The sequence below is a fragment of the Rhineura floridana genome, chromosome 8, assembly GCF_030035675.1.
Source record: "Rhineura floridana isolate rRhiFlo1 chromosome 8, rRhiFlo1.hap2, whole genome shotgun sequence".
NCBI classification, from domain to species: Eukaryota; Metazoa; Chordata; class Lepidosauria; order Squamata; family Rhineuridae; genus Rhineura; species Rhineura floridana.
This window is the reverse complement of record NC_084487.1, coordinates 10,465,497-10,487,672: the sequence shown is the minus strand read 5'-3', so window position 1 is coordinate 10,487,672 and position 22,176 is coordinate 10,465,497. Positions and strand designations below refer to the sequence as shown.

General features: G+C 45.1%; 1 protein-coding gene across 5 annotated transcripts in view; it reads right to left on the bottom strand.

Annotated features, from left to right (window-relative positions):
* Positions 1-854: 854 nt before the first annotated feature.
* The window catches only part of LOC133390182 (NADPH:adrenodoxin oxidoreductase, mitochondrial-like), a 56,729-nt gene continuing 35,407 nt past the window's right edge, over positions 855-22,176 (bottom strand). For 3 of the 5 annotated variants that reach the window (XM_061638219.1, XM_061638221.1, XM_061638220.1), the window contains 6 exons: positions 20,334-20,441; positions 19,524-19,608; positions 16,266-16,465; positions 15,410-15,581; positions 14,849-15,022; positions 855-2,090 (listed from right to left, as the gene is read on the bottom strand). In XM_061638219.1, coding sequence (XP_061494203.1) covers positions 1,960-2,090; positions 14,849-15,022; positions 15,410-15,581; positions 16,266-16,465; positions 19,524-19,608; positions 20,334-20,441 — 870 coding nt within the window. In that variant the 3' untranslated portion in view covers positions 855-1,959. Of the gene's footprint in view, positions 2,091-7,204; positions 7,220-14,111; positions 14,203-14,848; positions 15,023-15,409; positions 15,582-16,265; positions 16,466-19,523; positions 19,609-20,333; positions 20,442-22,176 lie in introns of those variants that run through there. The other 2 variants (XR_009764332.1, XR_009764331.1) reach the window with 2 other exon arrangements.

Sequence of the window (22,176 nt, the reverse complement as noted above, 5' to 3'; positions counted from 1 at the left end):
CTATGCACCTGCAGCAAACTTAACTGCCATGAAAAGGGTGATGGTGGTGGTGGTGCTGCTGCTCTGACTAGAAACTCCATCCACCGCTTCCTACTTTATCAAAAGTATTTATGTGTGACCACTCAAGAGACACTAAGGAGGCAGGGCAGGTCTTTTGTTAATGGTAGGGTTGACTTGCTCTTGGCATGTCCAAGCTCCAACCTCAGTTCACCTGCCTCTGGTCCAAGAGCGCATTCTCTATAGGGGAAAGATGTTAACAGTGGGCAAATTCACACCGTCCAACCCTGGCTTAATAAAGCAGGATATGACAGAGGGTGTGCACCTGCACGCACCTTTCCTGCTGTTTCACTGCACCCTTTGCACGAGTAGCTGAACAAGCCAGGATTTAGCACTTACCCATAGCTTTTCATTATATGCTAACCTAAAAAACATCATTCATGGCTTCCAAAAAGCCCAAGATACAAAGCCATGGTTTAAAAATTGACTTAGGAATTTGCCTTCTTTGCAAGCCCTTAACCATGGGTTTTGGGTTTGTACATAAAAAGAAACCATGGCTAAGAGCTGGATCCAAGCTTGTTCCAGCCCTTGCTCAAAGGGAGATGAGAAGGAGCGCCATATACCCACATGCAGCTTATACATATCCTGGCTTATTAAGCCAGAAATTCATTGCACGAACCAGGACATTTGCCCAGGCCGGTCTGCCAAATGAGAAACCTGTCTTAATTTCAACATAATAGATTGGCAACAAGAAAAACACTTCATAACCTCAGAGAGCCCTGAAATATATAACTCAAGAAGCTGCCAGTAATGCCCATCAGAACTTTCTATGGTAGCATGCCTCAGGAGCAAGTTAATTAATCACGCATGTGTGTTCCTTTATTGGCAGCAGTAATTCAACTTCTGTTGGAGCTTCCAACAAGAAAAGAGAATCTCCCATGATTTATTGACAGTGAGCTTGTGCTTGAAATTGGCAAGGATCGTTCAAGTTTGCAAAGAGCAGCCTTGTAGCTTCCAGCTCTCCGGCTTGCTCCTGCTGTAGGTTTGCCAGCTTGTGTTAAGGCTAAAGCACATATGCTAGATAAGAAAGCTGGATTCGAGTCTGCTGACCCAGGTTCACTTTCTGTTTGAGAAAGAGCTTTATTTTAAAATGGTTATATAATCTGCAATCTGACATCAAAGATGAGCTGTGGGTGGGAAGGAATAATTTGAGATTCAGGGTGAAAGATAAAGATGACTGAAGCTGCCTGTCCTATATGGCTTCTCCTTATGATTATTCATCCAAGTTTTAGTTCCTCTCTCTGACGTTTTTTGACTTGGTTTTATGTTCACATCCAGCATGTTTTAATCAGGGTGCAAATGGAGTGCTCTATGAAGGATTTCATTATGTCAGAAGCAGCAATGGCAAAAAGTCATCAGGATTTTCTAATTACGGGGGGGGGGGATTATGCCTGGCTTTGTCTTGTTAAGATGGTTTGTGTTAACCTCATTATGTGGAGATGTGAACAGGGCAAAACAAAGAAGTGACCCTGCAGGAACAAGTAAGGCACTTAGAAAGCCCTGAATATTAAATTGCTCGCTTTAACAATTTACAGGCCGCTTTTTCTGCAATGATTACAGCAGAGAGAGAAGTCAGCCAAGGCTTCTTGGAACAGGACTCTAAACCAGGTGTAAGGACCAGGAAAAACACACACAGAGAGATCCCTTGTGAAAAGAGAATGAAGACAGGCAGTGGTCTGGGCCAAACCCCACTGCTAGTTGCAGCAAGACGTTTTCAGCATATTCACATCACTTTCAAAGTCCAGAGCCAGTACTGCCTCTCACTACCGCATACCATGTTCTCCGTTTTCGGCGCATCCGTAGGATGATGAATGATAGTTTTCACAGTCTTTTGTGTCCAAGCACCTTTGAGAGCTGCACGGCCATAACACAGATAGCTCTTGGCCAGTTCTCAACAGTATCTCAGGGACCTATCAATTCAAGCATTTCTTTTGGATCTACCATCTTCTCCCGAGGCTTCCCTGCCAGCTTGCCTCTTGCCACTTCAGCAGCATCAATCTTCTCCCAGTCCGAAAAGGAAACTGGGTGGACCCCTGTGAAATAGCCACAGAAAAAGAAAGTACAGATCAGATCAACCTGCTGCTCCTAGATACATCACACACGGAAACCTCAGAGGCACACGGGCCTTCTGTGATGTTCCTGCTTATAGTGTAAATATGGTAAGTGCTGTTTATATAGAAGACATATGGTAAGTGGAATGAAAGAGGAGTACATGAGTAGTAGAATGCTGGATGATTGGCTGAGCGTTTGAATGGCTGGGAGTATAAATGGAAGAATGACAGTTGAATCTGGGTGGATGTTGGGAGTGTGGAGAAAGAGGTGTTTGAGGGTGGATGTTGGGAGTGTGGAGAAAGAGGTGTTTGAGGGTGGAGGTCAAGAGTGTGGAGAAAGAGGGAGTTGGAGTTCTGATTAATAATAAGTCAAGTACAAAACAGGAATAGATGAAACCATACGCTTGTGAAACATTCTAAAACTAATCTTGTTATTTCTGATATTTAATAAATACTTATTTGGTTTACCAAAGGCCTGATCCTTGGCTGGGGGATATACATACCAGAAGGGAGGGCAAGGTAATTACCAAGGCTGAACAGAAACAGTATCTAATGGTGGCAGCGGTGAAGGGAGGAATAATAACAATTCAAGTATCCAGAGCAACCCAGAGTTGTATGCGTTATCTATAAAGATACAAGGGGGTTGGGAACAGCATAAGCACGCAGTCACAAAAGTAACCAGCTAGAGAGAGACTCAGGCAAAGTCTCTGGGAGTATTGGTTATAGGACGTGACTGGTGGTGCTGCCTAGCAGGGGGATCTAGTGAGATCTGTGCTAGAGTGGAGTGAGAAACCATATAAAGGATGGTCCGGACTGGTGGTATCCCTGGTGGTGCCTAGTGAAAAGCAGTAGCCACAAGCAGGTGGGAACCTGACAGGGAGAGCCAGGGAAGGACGTCACATGTGGTGGCTGTAGTGGTGGGATTCGAACCCTAGAGAGTCCCTAAAAGTGGTGTGGCTAAAAGAAATAACAAATAAAGATTAGTTGTGAGAGTGACTGGCAAAGAGTGTGTGGCAAAGTGCAAGTGAACTCCTAAAAACATGACTGAATATATAAAGATGAAAAGAGAGGAGCTGGTGGAGAAGTGCATAACATTCAATTTACCTCACGAGGGTAAAGGGGTAGATGAATTGTGAGTAGCATTGATAGCATTCGCATCTGTTCAACAAAAACAACCTGTCAGAGAAGAGAACCCAAAAGGGTACTCAAGCAATCCCGCTTATATAGAGTATTTGAGAGAGAAGTTAAAGTTGGAAACTGAGAGATTGAGGATGGAAGGTGTAGAGAAGGAAAAACAGCGGGAGTTGGAAATTGAGAGAATGAGAATGGATACTGAAAGGATGAGAATGGGGTTTGAGGAGAGGGAGAAGCAACGAGCATTGGATGCTGAGATACAGGTGGAAAAGTTAAAATTTGAAAGAGAGAAGTTTCATTTTGATGAAACAAGAAAGGACAGAAATGAAACCAAAATAAAGGTTACACCAAAAGATTTTGCGGTGTTTGAACCTGGACAAGACCCACAGATTTACCTCAACACCTTCGAAAAGGCAGCTCAGATGTGGGGGCTACCGGAGGATAAATATATGCAATATTTATCAAATCTGATCAAAGGGGAATTGGCAGAGGTATACCAATATTTCCCCTCAGACAGGCCCGTCACATATGCCGAGTTTAAAGAGGCAGTGTACAAAAGATTCAGACTGGGACCTGACTACTTTAGGAAGTTATTTCGAAACTGTCAGATCCAAGCAGGGAGGTCTTTTGTTGAACTGGGAGCAAAATTGATGGACATATTTGGAAAGTGGATGGGAAGTGCCAAAGCTCAGTCAATGGAAGAGGTGAAAAGCCTCATGATACTGGATCAATTATACCATCAGTTACCACCAGAAATAAGGCTCCTTGTCAAAGACCGTTCCCCTACATCTGTTCAAGAGGCCGCAGAGTTGGCAGATCACTTTGCCTCCAATAGAACTGGCTGGGTGGGGAAAACATCAAGAGAGTTTAAACCCAGACCATATAATGGTGGCGGAAAGGATGTGGTACCACAGCGAGTGAGTCCTCCAATAAAGTCTGAAGGGCACAGGACACCCCAGAGTGGATCTGTGTACCCTAAAATGGAGGAGAAATTATGTTATAAATGTGGTAGACCGGGGCACCTACGTTTTCAATGTGAGGTTGCCAACCACATTGGTAATCCTGCTCAGGGAAGGGCAGTGAAAACAGAACCAAGGGAGTTAGAAACGAAGACGGTTCAGTTCTGCTAGATAAACTGGACAAATGTAAAAGACTTTGATTCGAGTCTGAGGGAAGAAGTGAGTGTGCAAGGGGCAAATTATTGGGCATTGCTTGATACTGGTGCCACTCAGACGTTACTGAGGCCAGATCTGATAAAATCTGAGGAAATATTACCTCAGGAAACGGTGACAATCCAAGGAGTGAGGGGTGAACCAGAAAGCATACCCATGGCCCTGATAAAATTAAAGTGGAGAGGAAAGGAGGAAATATGTAAAGTAGGTATTAATGCCCAACAACAAGAACCAGTGATACTGGGAAGAGATGTTATGGGGGCAAAAGGAAAAATATATGTGGTGACCAGACAACAACTTGGCAAAGCAACAGAAACCATGTTAACAGAGGCCGAAGAAAACAGGGTGGAACCTGTTATTGAGCCTAAGGTCGCCATAGCAACCCCTGGCAGGCCTGCTAAAAGAGACAAACTGTATCGAATGGTCTCTAGTGAAGAGGCAGAGCAGTTCAGGGAAGAGCTGGATAAGGATGCCAGTTTGAAGCAAATGAAGGACCAAGCCCTTACACAAAAGATTCCCTTTACTGACAATCTGAGGAATCAAATTGTGTGTGAGAATAGGATTTTATATAGACTGTGGATGCCTGCCGAGAGAGAGAATGAATGTGAACCAGTGAAACAATTGATGGTACCTAGCAAATACAGAGCCAGATTGCTAGAGGTAGCCCATGATGTCCCATGTGCAGGGCATCTTGGAATAAAGAAGACCAAGAAAAGATTGGCTGCACACTATTATTGGCCAAATATTTCTAAAGACGTAAAACAATATTGTTTATCTTGTGACATATGCCAAAAGGTGGGGAAAAGTGGAGTAAAGACAAAAGCACCATTGAAGCCCCTTCCTATAATAGGACAACCCTTTTATAGAGTGGGAATAGATTTGGTGGGCCCTTTTTCCAAACCCACAAGGCATGGCAAGAAATATCTATTGGTGGTGGTGGATTTTGCCACCAGATACCCAGACGCTGAAGCACTAAGATCCGTGGAAGCCCCTGTAGTGGCAGAGGCTTTATTAAAAATCTTTATGAGACTGGGTTTCCCTCATGAAGTGTTGACGGATCAAGGCAGTGTATTCATGGGAGAAGTGATGCAATGTATGTGGAAGTGTTGTGGTCTAAAACATTTAAAGACAACTACTTACCATCCAGCAACCATTATCTCTACCATAGATCTGTGTAAAGGATTTTGGCAGATGGAATTAGACGAGCAATCCAGAGCCAAAACTGCCTTCAGTACACCAGATGGGTTATATGAGTTTGTGACTTTACCCATGGGACTAAGGAACTCACCAAGTTCTTTTCAGAGACTAATTAATACTGTGTTGCAAGGCATGTCAGATTTCGCAGTGGCCTATATAGATGATGTGGCCATTTTCAGCAAGTTGGTGCCTGAGCATGTCCAACACCTGACAGCAGTATTAGAGGCATTTAAGAAAGCAGGGCTAACAATAAAAGCCAAGAAATGCCAGTTTGGGTTGAATGAAGTGATCTATTTAGGACATAAGGTGGGGAGTGGGAAAATAACCCCCTTATGGAGCAAAGTTGAGGCAATACAATCGTGGCCCATCCCCTTAACTAAGAAACAAGTTAGGGCATTTTTAGGTGTGGCTGGTTTTTACCGTAAATTTGTAAAAGATTTTGGGGAAATCGCAACCCCCTTGCATGAGCTAACAAGGAAAAAGTGTGCTGAGCGTGTGGTGTGGACGGATGAATGTCAAAAGGCTTTTGACCTTCTGAAGCAAGCCTTGTGCCAAGGGCCTGTATTAATAGCACCAGATTACGAGCAACCATTCATTGTGGCTATGGATGCGTCGGACCTAGCACTGGGAGTCGTCTTGCTACAAGAGAGAGGAGGCACCAGACATCCAATGGCGTATCTTAGTCGCAAGCTGACATCGAGGGAGAAGAATTATTCGTCGGTCCAAAAGGAGTGCCTAGCGGTCGTGTGGGGACTGAGCAAGTTGCGCCCATACGTGTGGGGACGAAGATTTACAGTGACGACGGATCATCGAGCATTGTTATGGTTACAGACTATAAAAAATCGTAACACTATGCTGCAGAGGTGGTCCTGGGCTCTACAAGATTACCAGGTGGACTTCAAGTTCATAAAAGGCAAGGACAATGTATTGGCCGATGGACTTTCAAGGCAGGTGGCCGGGACTGCAGTGACATGACCCAGACGTGGGTGCAAAAAAGACATTTTCCCCAAAGAGACTTGTTTTTTATTGTTAACGCGTCATATGAATCCTAGAGCAGGAATAATACTTTGCTGTTATTTTAAGGGGGGGGGATGTGATGTTCCTGCTTGTAGGGTAAATATGGTAAGTGCTGTTTATATAGAAGACATATGGTAAGTGGAGTGAAAGAGGAGGGGGGAGTACATGAGCAGTAGAATGCTGGATGATTGGCTGAGCGTTTGAATGGCTGGGAGTATAAATGGAAGAATGACAGTTGAATCTGGGTAGATGTTGGGAGTGTGGAGAAAGAGGTGTTTGAGGGTGGATGTTGGGAGTGTGGAGAAAGAGGGAGTTGGAGTTCTGATTAATAATAAGTCAAGTACAAAACAGGAATAGATGAAACCATACGCTTGTGAAACATTCTAAAACTAATCTTGTTATTTCTGATATTTAATAAATACTTATTTGGTTTACCAAAGGCCTGATCCTTGGCTGGGGGATATACATACCAGAAGGGAGGGCAAGGTAATTACCAAGGCTGAACAGAAACAGTATCTAATGGTGGCAGCGGTGAAGGGAGGAATAATAACAATTCAAGTATCCAGAGCAACCCAGAGTTGTATGCGTTATCTATAAAGATACAAGGGGGTTGGGAACAGCATAAGCACGCAGTCACAAAAGTAACCAGCTAGAGAGAGACTCAGGCAAAGTCTCTGGGAGTATTGGTTATAGGACGTGACTGGTGGTGCTGCCTAGCAGGGGGATCTAGTGAGATCTGTGCTAGAGTGGAGTGAGAAACCATATAAAGGACGGTCCGGACTGGTGGTATCCCTGGTGGTGCCTAGTGAAAGGCAGTAGCCACAAGCAGGTGGGAAACTGACAGGGAGAGCCAGGGAAGGGCATCACACCTTCCACCCAGAGACTGCTACAAAATCAAATGCTGAATTAAAGGCACACCTTCTACATCAATTACTAGGCAGACTCAAGAGTGCTGGACCAGTGAGATTAGACTCTTAAAATAGCTCAAAAGGGGATGAAATGCCTTTTGGTTCACTTAAAAATCCTGAACTGGTTTAGAGGGAGCATGTTAATTGAAAGCATTTCAATATAATAACGATAAAAGACCCAGCTGAGCTTCAGAATGCATTTCCAACCCCCCTGGGGGCAGGCGGGGGGGGTCACTACAACAATGACTCAACATTTCTCTACAAAAACAGAAGCAATCCATATGGTCCTTTTCCAGTTTCGCATGCAACTGAGAAATGATCAAATTCTGGGTTCCTTTTTGAGGAGGCATTTTCGCACTCATAAGCTTGCCATAGCTACTGCTTTTCACATCACCACTCACATCAGACACTCGGAATATTGGGATCACCAAATTGGGATAAGACGACTAAATTAACTGCAGAGATTTCTCTGTTATGTAGCAAACTAAGAATACATCTTCATATGTGGAAAAACACGTGTGCACCCATTATGCTGCATGAACATACAGAGGAAAGGTTCAAATGGCAACAGGTCATGAAATAGGTCCATGCAACAAAATAAACACGTGTGCTTTTATCACCTAACTGTGTATCCACGGATTACATACGCAAAAACAATATCCATGCTGAAAATGTTCCCATGTGCAAAGTGGCCATGAGCACTGCCAATTACTTCCTCCCTCCTGCCTTTGCCTTTATTTTATTTTATTTGAGATAGACAAGTAAACGACTGCACAGTGCTCTTACCCAGGCATACCTTCCCACCCAGCTCACCAACAAAGGTGCCATTTAACACCCTATGTTCACTGTGCAATATGTACATGCTTGCCTCTCTGCTATAAGAATGCGTAAGCAAATGGCAGCCTGAGGGACCATGACACTTCTGGCTGCCCAGGCCATAGGATGAGGCACAGCAGAGAGGACAAAGGCCGAGAAAGAGGCTGCAAAGAGTGGAGAAGACAGAAAGGGGAGTGCAAGACAAATTGAAATACAACGATGAAAGGCTGTTAGCAAGGAACTACTAAATGGGTTCTAAAATCCTAAACATTGTCTTGGATAGGTCCCACTAAGCAACTGAGCTCCAGCTATTTTGGTACTATGGGACCAACATGTAATTTAATGCTTCCTGAGTTTTGGCCTTTTCAAATTGTAAATGAGCATAGATAAAATAATAAAATGTCATGTTTATTGCCTTGAAATTGAAGGCACTATTAGTCTAGTGTGGGGGCGGGGGAGAGGAAAAAACAGGCTTGTAAAGCTTCCAAACACTGTCTCTAAATAATTGGTTTTAGTGCCAACTCCAAGCATCTGCATCCTTAGGTGCTTGAGTTTTCAGATATGCAGCACAACCCTAAGCAGGTTTATTAGAAGTAATCCCCACTGTGTTCACTGAGGCTACTCAGGTTTAGGATCACAGCCCAAGAGATTTAACCGACTACAGTCCTAGGGTACTTCTGCATAAGAGATTCCTGCACTAATGCTTATAAGTTGTCAGAGCTAGATCAGGGGTTCCCAAACCTTCTCCCCGCCTCAGACCACTTGAAAACTGCTGAAGGTCTTGGCAGATCATGGTCTTTCTGCCTATTGCAGAAATTGTGCTGTACTGTGCTAGGTGCTGTATGATTTTCAATTGTATTGTTATTGCTTCTTTCATTTCTTATATGATATTTTATTGTGTTACAATTTGCATTCCGTAGAATTCAAACGGTAATACATCATACAACATAAGAAATTAAAGCAGCAATAACAATACAGTTAAAAACCAGTATGAGTATTTAATGTCTGCCTGCCTGGTGCGAAGGTTGCGGATATCGCCCGTCGTTTAGATAGTTTGGTAGACAGTGCTGGGGAGGAGTCAGTGGTCGTGGTGCACGTTGGCACCAACGACATGGGGAAATGCAGCCGTGAGGTCCTGGAAGCAAAATTTAGGTTGCTAGGTAGGATGCTGAAAGCCAGGACCTCCAAGGTGTCTTTCTCTGAAATGCTACCGGTTCCACACGCAGGACCAGCCAGACAGGCCCAGCTTCGCAGTCTCAATGCGTGGATGAGACGATGGTGTCGGGTGGAAGGGTTTGGATTTGTTAGGCACTGGGAAACATTTTGGGACAAGCCGGGCCTGTACAAAAGGGACGGGCTCCACTTGAACCAGAATGGAACCAGACTGCTGGCACTTAAAATTAAAAAGGTGGCAGAGCAGCTTTTAAACTGACTGAGGGGGGAAACCCGACAGGAGCTGAGAAAGGTCCGGTTCGGAATAAACCTCCCCCCTGGGATAAAAACCAAAGAAATGATGAAATTTTAAAAGGGGTAGGCCTAGAAGTAGGCATTGTGAGAGCAGGGGCACATGATATAAATTCAGAAGAGCAAAATTACCACAGGCCTAACCACAAGTGCCGAAGACACTTGAAGAGAGACACTGCTTACAAGTGCCTGTACGCTAATGCTAGGAGCCTCCGAACCAAGATGGGAGAACTGGAGTGCTTGGTCTTAGAGAAGAGCATTGATATAGTGAGCATAACCGAGACCTGGTGGAATGGAGAAAACCAGTGGGATACGGTTATCCCTGGATATAAACTATATCGGAAGGACAGGGAAGGACGTATTGGTGGCGGAGTCGCTCTATACGTGAAAGAAGGCATTGAATCCAGCAAGCTCGAAACCACAAAAGAGGCAGACTCCTCCACAGAATCGTTGTGGGTGGTGATACCGTGCCCCAGGAGGGACTTAATACTGGGAACGATCTATCGTCCCCCTGATCAAAATGCTCAGGGAGACCTTGAGATGAGATATGAAATTGAGGAAGCATCCAAACTAGGAAATGTGGTAGTAGTGGGTGACTTCAACTACCCGGACATAGACTGGCTGCATATGTGTTCCAGTCATGACAAAGAAGCAAAGTTTCTAGATATTCTAAATGACTATTCCCTAGATCAGTTGGTCATGGAATCGATCAGAGGGATGGCAACCCTGGACTTAATCCTCAGTGGGGACCGGGACCTGGTGCGAGATGTAAGTGTTGTTGAACCGATTGGGAGCAGTGACCACAGTGCTATTAAATTAAACATACATGTAACTGGCCAATTGCCAACAAAATCCAACACGGTCACATTTGACTTCAGAAGAGGAAACTTCACAAAAATGAGGGGATTGGTAAAAAGAAAGCTGAAAAACAAAGTCCAGAGGGTCACATCACTCGAAAATGCTTGGAAGTTGTTTAAAAACACTATATTAGAAGCTCAACTGGAGTGCATACCGCAGATCAGAAAAGGTACCGCCAGGGCCAAGAAGATGCCAGCATGGTTAGCGAGCAAAGTCAAGGAAGCTCTTAGAGGCAAAAAGTCTTCCTTCAGAAAATGGAAGTCTTGTCCAAATGAAGAAAATAAAAAAGAACACAAACTCTGGCAAAAGAAATGCAAGAAGACAATAAGGGATGCTAAAAAAGAATTTGAGGAGCACATTGCTAAGAACATAAAAACCAACAACAAAAAATTCTATAAATACATTCAAAGCAGGAGACCATCTAGGGAGACAATTGGACCCTTGGATGATAAGGGAGTCAAAGGTGTACTAAACAACGATAAGGAGATTGCAGAGAAGCTAAATGAATTCTTTGCATCTGTCTTCACAGTGGAAGATATAGGGCAGATCCCTGAACCTGAACTAACATTTGCAGGAAGGGATTCTGAGGAACTGAGACAAATAGTGGTAACGAGAGAGGAAGTTCTAAGCTTAATGGACAACATAAAAACTGACAAATCACCGGGCCCGGATGGCATCCACCCGAGAGTTCTCAAAGAACTCAAAGGTGAAATTGCTGATCTGCTAACTAAAATATGTAACTTGTCCCTCGGGTCCTCCTCCGTGCCTGAGGACTGGAAAGTGGCAAATGTAACACCAATCTTCAAAAAGGCATCCAGAGGGGATCCTGGAAATTACAGGCCAGTTAGCTTAACTTCTGTCCCTGGAAAACTGGTAGAAAGTATTATTAAAGCTAGATTAACTAAGCACATAGAAGAACAAGCCTTGCTGAAGCAGAGCCAGCATGGCTTCTGCAAGGGAAAGTCCTGTCTCAGTAACCTATTAGAATTCTTTGAGAGTGTCAACAAGCATATAGATAGAGGTGATCCAGTGGACATAGTGTACTTAGACTTTCAAAAAGCGTTTGACAAGGTACCTCACCAAAGGCTTCTGAGGAAGCTTAGCAGTCATGGAATAAGAGGAGAGGTCCTCTTGTGGATAAGGAATTGGTTAAGAAGCAGAGAGTAGGAATAAACGGACAGTTCTCCCAATGGAGGGCTGTAGAAAGTGGAGTCCCTCAAGGATCGGTATTGGGACCCGTACTTTTCAACTTGTTCATTAATGACCTGGAATTAGGAGTGAGCAGTGAAGTGGCCAAGTTTGCTGACGACACTAAATTGTTCAGGGTTGTTAAAACAAAAAGGGATTGCGAAGAGCTCCAAAAAGATCTCTCCAAACTGAGTGAATGGGCGGAAAAATGGCAAATGCAATTCAATATAAACAAGTGTAAAATTATGCATATTGGAGCAAAAAATCTTAATTTTACATATACGCTCATGGGGTCTGAACTGGCGGTGACCGACCAGGAGAGAGACCTCGGGGTTGTGGTGGACAGCACGATGAAAATGTCGACCCAGTGTGCGGCAGCTGTGAAAAAGGCAAATTCCATGCTAGCAATAATTAGGAAAGGTATTGAAAATAAAACAGCCGATATCATAATGCCGTTGTATAAATCTATGGTGCGGCCGCATTTGGAATACTGTGTACAGTTCTGGTCGCCTCATCTCAGAAAGGATATTATAGAGTTGGAAAAGGTTCAGAAGAGGGCAACCAGAATGATCAAGGGGATGGAGCGACTCCCTTACGAGGAAAGGTTGCAGCATTTGGGGCTTTTTAGTTTAGAGAAAAGGCGGGTCAGAGGAGACATGATAGAAGTGTATAAAATTATGCATGGCATTGAGAAAGTGGATACAGAAAAGTTCTTCTCCCTCTCTCAAAATACTAGAACTCGTGGACATTCAAAGAAGCTGAATGTTGGAAGATTCAGGACAGACAAAAGGAAGTACTTCTTTACTCAGCGCATAGTTAACCTATGGAATTTGCTCCCACAAGATGCAGTAATGGCCACCAGCTTGGATGGCTTTAAAAGAAGATTAGACAAATTCATGGAGGACAGGGCTATCAATGGCTACTAGCCATGATGGCTGTGCTCTGCCACCCTAGTCAGAGGCAGCATGCTTCTGAAAGCCAGTTGCCGGAAGCCTCAGGAGGGGAGAGTGTTCTTGCACTCGGGTCCTGCTTGCGGGCTTCCCCCAGGCACCTGGTTGGCCACTGTGAGAACAGGATGCTGGACTAGATGGGCCACTGGCCTGATCCAGCAGGCTCTTCTTATGTTCTTATGTTCTTAATGTGGAACTGCCACAGACCACCTCTTGAGTGTGGGGGGTAGGGAGGGGGGAAAGCTGCAACCCTACCGTCCTGTCTATTTGCTCCCACGGGTGATACATGCCCTGGTTTCCTCCCACTTAGACTACTGTAATGTGCTCTACATGGGGTTACCCTTGAAAACGGTCCGGAAACTACAGCTGGTACAGAATGCGGCAGTACGTTTGAGCAAGAACAGCCGTCGCCATGATCATATTACCCCGGTGTTAATAGACCTACACTGGCTACCAGTTGTTTACTGGGCCCAATTCAAGGTGTTGGTGTTGACCTTTAAAGCCCTATACGGTTTCGGCCCAGTTTATCTGAAGGAGCGCCTCCAGCATCATCAATCATGCCGCCTGACAAGATCAGCCACACAAGACCTTCTCTCGGTCCCACCAGTTAAACTAGCTAGGCTGGTGCGGACCAGAGAGAGGGCATTTTCGATCGTGGCTCCCACCCTCTGGAATTCCCTTCCTCTTGATCTTCGCCATGCTCCCTCCCTGACAAGTTTCTGCTGGACACTGTTCAGGCAGGCCTATGGGATTTCTGGGGTGGGTTAGTCTTTTAATTGTTGTTATTAATTGGGGTTTAGATTAATTATTGATTACAGTCCTTCTTGGTTTTTATATGTATTTTATTGTATTATGTACGTCGCCTAGAGTGGCCGTTCATTCGGCCAGATAGGCAACTCAAAAATAAAATTTATTATTATTATTATTATTAAAAAGCAAAAATGTAATGTTATGGGAAAGATCACACCAGTACTGCTCCTGCAAAATGTGTAGGCTGTCTCCTCCCCCCCCCCTGCATCCTGGCATCACATATGCAGTACAGCCCAATAAGAGACTAGAGGAGACCAAAGACTAGTGCAGGCTTGATATCTGCCCTCAACCAGGCATGCCTTTCCTTGAAGATGAATTGGTGAGATCCAACCTAAGCCAGAAAGCCAGTGTGCACATCCCAAGCCTTGGAGGGCCATGTCCAAAGTTCAAGCTCCGGCACAAGTTTATTGGGTCACCTTAGGCAAATCCCACCTTTCAACCTCATCTCCCCACCTGTAAAAAAGAAAAAGACCCTGAAAAATAGCTTACCTTGAAGCAAAGAGGTGAGGAAAAAACTGCAAAGTAATTTGCACACTTAAGAGAGCAGAGGCACAAAGCCGTCCTTTCAGAACTTCGGCTTCTAGGAGAGGAGGGCAGGATTTACTGTCCATGACATTTAGGTCAAAAAGATCTCATTAGCAGTGGGAAGAGGAAAAAAAAGAGATTGTAGGTAATCTCAAGCATCCAGAAAGAGATTTGGAAAAATGTGACAGCCACATGCTTTATTATTTATTAAGCACTGGTTTAAAAAAAAGGGTTGTATCCACTGAACAGACACAATCGAAGGAGCCCCTCTTAAATTAATGGACATGACTAACCTAAGTCCATTAATTCCAGTGGGTCTACTGAGTAGAGCTTAGATGGATACATCCCTAAATCCCCACCAATGCCTTACAATCTAACCCAGATTTTTTTTAAAGGCAGAAGGCAAATCATGTCCTCCCAACACCTGAACTGTGTATTTAAACCCTCAAATTTCCAAGTCTCTCTCTTCATTTGGTGGAGGGGGTGGTGGCAGTCTTCTGACCACATCTTGGGTCATTTTGGGTCATTTAAGCAGCTGCAAATCTTGCTGAGCAAAAAAGGATATGCTACAGTTGCCAACTTGGTGACAAACTTCTCTAACAATAGTTAAAAATACACATCAACCAAGATCACCTGATTCATTATAGGATTCCAATGTGAATCTCATTAGGATGAATAGACAGACTGAACAACATACTTACATCTCGACTGAAGGATGCTCCTCACCAAGTTAAATCCTTCCTTGCCATCGGAAACGTCCAATGCACCACATTGTAGATCCTCCAGCACAGACTGGGCTGTGTCAAAGCTATCATTCATAGTGGTGATGATTACACCTGTGGGGCCCCTCTTTACCCAGCCACTGCAGTAGAGTCCTGCAAAGTGTAATAAAGAGTCAAGCAGTCTAACCAATCTGGTCTCAGGACTTCACCTCAAACAGACCAAAGCAGTGGCCATAAACCTGCACCGTTCTCCACGGCTAGGATCACTGAAGCACCTGTTACTGACCCCAGCAAAAGGTCATTTGGGACAAATGCAGTGGCCACTCAAAGCCAATACATGCAGGCGTCACAAAGCTGGCTCCAGAAAGGCTCTGTGTTTTTGCCATGGAGTAACTAGCCTGAGGATCTCTCAACAGAAATTATCCTGGGAGTCCCAAACACCCACCCCGGCCAGTCACTCTTCAGCATAGCTGTTGAAACACATCTCCACAATAATGATACCAGCCTCTACTATGCACATGGGTGTATAGTTCCACTAACCTGGTGCCCCAAGAACTCTGCCCAAATGGTTAGGGATAACACCTTGCTTGGGGTCAAAGGGTACAACTGGGTCAATTGGGAGGCTCTTGTATCCAATGCTGCTGAGAATCAACCCACTCATCAGGTCTTCAATGTCTCCCGTGGGAACTGCCTTAGCAGTGTCTCCTGAACCCTGTATAGTCCAGGAACAGGGGGGGGGGAAGGAGAGGAGGAAAAGGACAGGGTTATCAAGAGGCATCCTGTAATGCCAGCAAACAAACAGGCTTCTTGGTCAGGTGTGAGATCTGGGAGCCCCTGATGCTACACCTTTCCTGAATCTAAGCAGGTATGGACTTGGCTGGGAACCCCCATCCCTGCCCCAAGATCTTCATGCAAACTGCCCTGAGGTTTCTACAAGCAGCTGCAATAATTTTTATCATTATTATTCTGTTGCAACGGCAGAAGCAGCATCACCTTGGTTCAAAGCCTCCTCAAGTCACTAGCAATCCAGTCACCAGTACCGGCTGTGTGGACTGATTATGTATTAGGGCGTCCTCCTATCCCAAGCTCTGGATACCAAAAGAGACGGGGAGAACTCTTTTCATGCCACTCTGTGGAAAACTGGTCCTCGGGGAGACATAGAGCCGGCTTGCCGAGAGGCTGCCATTTCGGCTGGCAGACAGCAGGCAGTTTACACTGGTGGTTCTAATTAGACTGGGAGAATAAAGCTGTCTTTAGCTTAATGCTGAAAGGCTCCTAGGGGAATCTCTAAAACTAAATGGATGCAGCAGACTCTTAGAGAGCCAGACAGAAGAGAGAAAGTGGGGAGGGGGGGGAGAGCTTTGGGGGGCATGGAGAGAACTTTTTGGGCTCGTACTTCCAACCTGGTGACAGCCATTCGGATCGCTCTGGCCCGCTTTCCATCAGCACCGGGCAACACTTCCAGCGGGCTGCGCAAAAACTTCAGGCTCCACTCTCGGGATGCCAAAACCCAACGGCCAGCCATCACCTCCCCAGGCTCTTCTAAAGCCGTTTTGGCCATCAACTCAGTCAGCCGCTTCCTAGGCCTGGGAACATCTGAAAATTACAAGAGCACTGCAGAAGGAAGCAGAAGGAAGCCCCACTGGGATCAGAGCTCCCCGTTGCACTACTTGGGATGCAGGTAGAAAAGATGCCAAGGAGGAGGAGGAGATTCCTGCCCTACACAAAATGAGAAAAGCAGAAGAACTTCCACGGGATTCTGACAGCCATCAGAACATGAGGAATTGGGGTTAAGGCTCCATTAACTCAGGCAGCTGGTACTGAGCTCACTAACAGAATGTGAGGAGCAAGGCAACAGCTCTCCCCGCCCACCACCAATGCCCCACCCACCCCTTCAAGCAGATCCACTTGCAAAGGGGGCTGTAGCCTGCTCTGTGAAGCTCCCGGCTGAAGCTTTTTCTCATGAGTAGACCTGCTGATGGGGAAGTGCCTTTCTACGCAGATACTGCAAAGAAACCTGAGAAGGAAGTTAAATACCTTGTGAAAGAGGTACTCACTTTGCCACTAAACAAAAACACACACACACAAAGCAGAAGTGGAGATGCACTACCAGGACAAGGTAAAGGCTACAATTGCTGTTCTCAGAATATGCCCCAGGTGCATCTGAATCCTTAGGGTGAAAGTACACGAGATGGGAGATCTATGATAGGTTCCCCCCAAAGGTCTTTTCTTTGCTTAACAGCAGCTTTGGGTGTGGCGGAGGAGGAGCTGATTTAGATTGGGTCCAAGCCACTCTGGGAAAGAGAGGTCAACCCTTCTCCCTGTGTCATTTCCCCACAGCCCAAGCCGCTGTTAGCCCCAGGGGTGGGGAGAAAAAAAGCACATATGTCTAGGGACCTGATGAAGGATCTTCTCTCACGTTTAGTTTGGCACTTGGGCGGCCATTTCATTTCAAGCAGAGACTGAACACACAGAAGTCTACCAAAGGTCCCTTCTCAGTTTGCTAAATTTCAAGAGAAGGGAAAACTTTGGCTGCTGTGCTTGTTTTTAACTTATTAATGGGAGCAGCATTCTTTTCTTTTTTTTCAATCCGAAGCACTTGAGATATCACTTCTTGAATTGGAAATTAGGAAGATCATGTTAGCACGACTGCATAAATGCTTAAAGAAAAACAGTTTGGAATAGCTCAGCTATGAAATGGAGTTCCAAATAGTCTTTACTTTCCCTACAGAATGCTTAACCTTATAATCTCTTCCAAGTAATGTCACTGACATGCACCTTTGATCAACTCCTTCATCACACACCCCTCTCTGCTCTCCTGTCCACTTTTTTTTCCCTTGGGTGATGTTCCTTCACCACTGAGAGATGAGGATGTGAAGGGAACAACCCTTAGGACAGAACTTACTACACACTCCCTAGAGCCAGTGGGTGAGAAGCCGCTGCACATCTCTGGCCCTCAGCCATCTCAAGGTTAGACACCTGTTGTTGCAGCGCATTGCCCTTTGGAGCACTGCAGTTCATCCCAAAGCCACACACTTTATTATCATAAAAGAGACTCTCCACAGGAAACAAAAGCAAAAATAGAAGACATGCTTCGCTTGCTAAAAGACCCAGGAAACCAATCCACTTCCATTTAAGGTACGGCTGCACTGTAACATTTATAGTGGTTGAACCGTCATAGTAACTCCCCCCCTAGAATTCAGGGAGAGGTGGGGTTGGGAGAGGGGCTGGCTCAAATTCTCCTAGGATTGTCAAAAAAAAAAATCAGCATTCCCTTGGCCAGGATCATCATCTTCATTGCTAATTTATTATTTAAAGGCACTAACTGCTGAACAAAGTGAAAACATTATCAACATAACTCTGCCATCTAAATGGAGCACACAGCCCTGGATCCCACTGGGTCAGGGACATAAAGGCGGGTGAAGTGAGGATTAGAATCAAATGGATATCGCACACCAGCTTTTTGAGTCCGTGGGTACCACACACACACACCACAACCACATTATATTGGCTGCTTCTATACAACGTTTCTTTGAAGCCTAATTTCAGCAGGGAGAGGAGGGGATCTGGTGGACACCAGGGAAGACTTCTGCAAGCACACGTGTGCCACATAAGCAACCCTTGCCATTCCCCTTGCTGCATGTTCATGATACCTCCTGTATCATGTACTTTCACTAGAATCAAGCTTTACCTCACACCCTTGCACTCTCCCCTGGAATTGAACTGATCCCTTGGCTACTGAGCATATATTTGCTTCCTCTCCTGGCCTAATCACTCAAGCCATCAGCCACCTATTCCGTGGCAATACCAATTTCTCAGATCTCTCAACCATGCTCAGCATGGCTCCTGATACAATTACTCCTCATTTAACGAACACCATGGAGGGACAAGTGCTCTCCAATTAACATTTCACCAATCCCAGGCTTCATTGATTATTGTTGTTGTTGTTATGTGCCTCCAAGTAGACTACGACTTATGGCGACCGTATGAATCAGTGACCTCCAAGAGCATCTGTTGTGAACCACCCTGTTCAGATCTTGTAAGTTCAGGTCTGTGGCTTCCTTTATGGAATCAATCCATCTCTTGTTTGGCCTTCCTCTTTTTCTACTCCCTGCTGTTTTTCCAAGCATTATTATCTTTTCTAATGAATCATGTCTTCTCATTATGTGTCCAAAGTATGATAACCTCAGTTTCATCATTTTAGCTTCTAGTGATAGTTCTGGTTTAATTTGTTCTAACACCCAATTATTTGTCTTTTTTGCAGTCCATGGTATGCGCAAAGCTCTTGATTATTATTGCATTTATATCCCAGCTTTCCTCCAAGGAGTTCAAGGTGGCTTACATCGTTCTCCTCATCTCTCTATTATCCTCACAAACCCTGTGAAGTTGATTAGGCTGTGGTTAGGTATTAGTTTGTGTTAGAGTCTCAGTCCTCAAAAACCTGTATGTGTGGACTTGGCCCTGCAGCATACTTAAAGGAAGTTCCTCTGCACATGTACAGAGTGCATTCTGTTCATCACTTCCCATTCTTATCCAACACACCCAGCTGGGATTACAGAGAAGGGCTTTCAGGTCTGGACATGGCTCTGAGGAAGGCTGGAGCCACAGCAATGGCAGCACTCTTTTTAGAAATAAGCCAGGGGCTGATCCTCACCTTTAACATCATCAACAAGGCCTCTGAAGTCTGCAGGATCTAGGTGAGGTCGAGCACTAGGCATGTTGATCATCTCCCGCAGCTCCTGAAGGTTGTCAGACAGAGAGACATTATATCTCACAACTTCATGCCTGTCAATTGCAGAAATGTGTGTGATGCAGGGAGGCTGCCTTTCAGAGGTATTTTTATTAACTTACATACCACTTAGTTGCAGGTTCACAGTTTATATAACCACTTAATTGCCAGTAAGAGTGCATGGTCTTGGGAAACTCACATTTCAAATACCTACAAGCATGTTTGTTTATTAAAATGAGAATAAAATGAAAAAATCCCCATGTACAGCCCTGAAAAGCATGGCACACATGTGCATCAAGTTTCCCATGCTCTCAGTTTTGACATCAGCACACCAAACAAAAAGTGCAGAAAGCAATCTTGAGAAGTTACTTTTCAACTGAAGGTACCCCTTTTCCCATGGATTCAAAGCATGTTTTTCTACCCAGCAGGCTGGCCTCACAAGCTCAGTCACCCAAGATGTGGCATGACAGGAATAGACAAGGGATACATGCGCGATGTGAACTTCAAGCCATCTTTTCCCTCTTCAAAACTGCCACACAGAGTGCAGAAGCTTTGGCTCAGCTCTTTTTGGTATCATAACAAGCAGGGAATCCAAGACCGTATAAGCTATCTTAAGCTCCAAACTGAAATTAGTGACTTTGGCAGTTTTACACCAAATGTCAGATGAACTGGGGATATTTATACTAGGCGGGGAAATAACCTTGCTAAGGTTACATGTGGGTGGGGATGTTTTACCTTTATGGTGAAAGCCACCTGGAGGGGACCCCTCCTCCCTATAAGGCACACCCGCTTGACTTTGCTGCAGGCCAAGGCTGCCAGCGCCTCTTCTGTGATGTCGGTTTTCTTGACAAAGGGAACAAGAGTACAGTCAGGAATCAGGGGAGGCGAAAACGGGAAAAAGTCATTCAGCATGTGCTGCCACCGGCTCGCATGAATGATCCAATCTCCCCTTCAATGCAAAGCACCTAAGTGTACACATTTGGGAGAATCAGGCACATTTTTTGGACAATCATACCTAATTTTCACAGTTTAATCTGGGTAGGAACATAGGAAGCTGCCTCATTCTGAGTCAGGTAGCTGGTCCGCGTAGCTCAGTATTGTCTACACTGACTGGCAGTAGCTCTCCAGGGTTTCAAGCAGGAGTCTCTCCCAATCCTACCTGGAGATTCCAGGAAGTGAACCTGGGGCCCTCTGCAGATGTTCTACCTCTGAGCTACAACCCTTTCTCATGTTTGTCAGATTACAGCACAGCCTTGAGTGCAGTGGAAACTCTGCCTGACATTTTGTCTATAGGTTACATTTTGAACCTCAAGAATCAAGATCTGTGTTTGCAATAACAAATTAATTATTTGTCATTATGTCACTTATGAATATCACTATTATTAATATCATCATCATCATCATCCCATCCTTTCTCCCAAAGGAGCCCAGGGTGGCATAGCCAAAGGGTTCTGTTTGCAAAAAGACCCAGTCCTTTCCTGATCAGGTCACTTGGAATTTATGAGAAAAAGCTGCAATTTACACAATGTGTACCAATCAGAAACTATGGGTTGCATCCAATGAAGTCATCTTGTTAGTATAAGGACCTCCAGCTGCACAATAGGATTTCCTCACCCCTCCCTGTGCCAGCGCCCCCACAGAAGTGTTGAATATTGCAGGTAGAATCAACCAGAATAGCCATAGAGACACATGCTACTAGACTAGCTAATTCTGCTTCCAGGCATTCTGAGATTACTTGCCCAGTGTTAACTAGAAATTACTTGAAATTTTTGCAGCAGGGAGGGGGAAGGGAGAGCTTTGCTGAAGTATGATGAAAGGGAACATCTCTGGAGCTTCCAATTCGTGTTAGCTCTCCTTTGCTAGCACAGCAAAGCTGTTGGACTACAAGCCCAACAGCGCTCATCACAGTTCTCCACTACCATTGCATTATTTTGCAGACATAAAAGAGTCTGCAGATACTCAGATGCTCTTCCCCAAGGCAGAATAAACTCCAGTTCAATCAGTGCCTCGTAGCTGGATTTAGTCTAGATCAGTGGTTCCCAACCTGGGGGCCGGGACCCCCAGGGGGGCCGCGAACAGTAAAGAAATGAATTTTTTTTTAAAGTCTTCACTCCTTCTACACTGTCTGCTTTCCACTGCCGCTGCAGATGACACCTCCCCCTTGCTCCAAACGAGAAGGGAGGCCTTTTCTGAAGCTCCAGAGCGTCTTTCAGGCGCACTAAGGGCAGGCATCTGCCTATAAAATACATGGCAGATGCCAAAAGAGGCTGAGGGTGGAGCTACCAGGAAGAAGAGGGGATTACTATCACTGATTCCTGTCTCCTTGGATTGCCGCTACTGGCAACGCCCTTGCTTAGAATGAGAGGAGAGGGCTTTTTGTGAAGCAAAAAGAAGCAAGCCTGCAAAGAAAGGCTGCTTTGCCCCTTCCTTCCTGGCAGCCAGCCAGCCTGCCTCCCTGGGGGGAGGGGGTCACAAAAAATGTTCAGCTTATAAAGGGGGTCCCGTGCTCATAAAGGTTGGGAACCACTGGCCTAGGCAGTCTCAAAGGCCAGATAGAGAGGAGGGCCACATTTGGTCC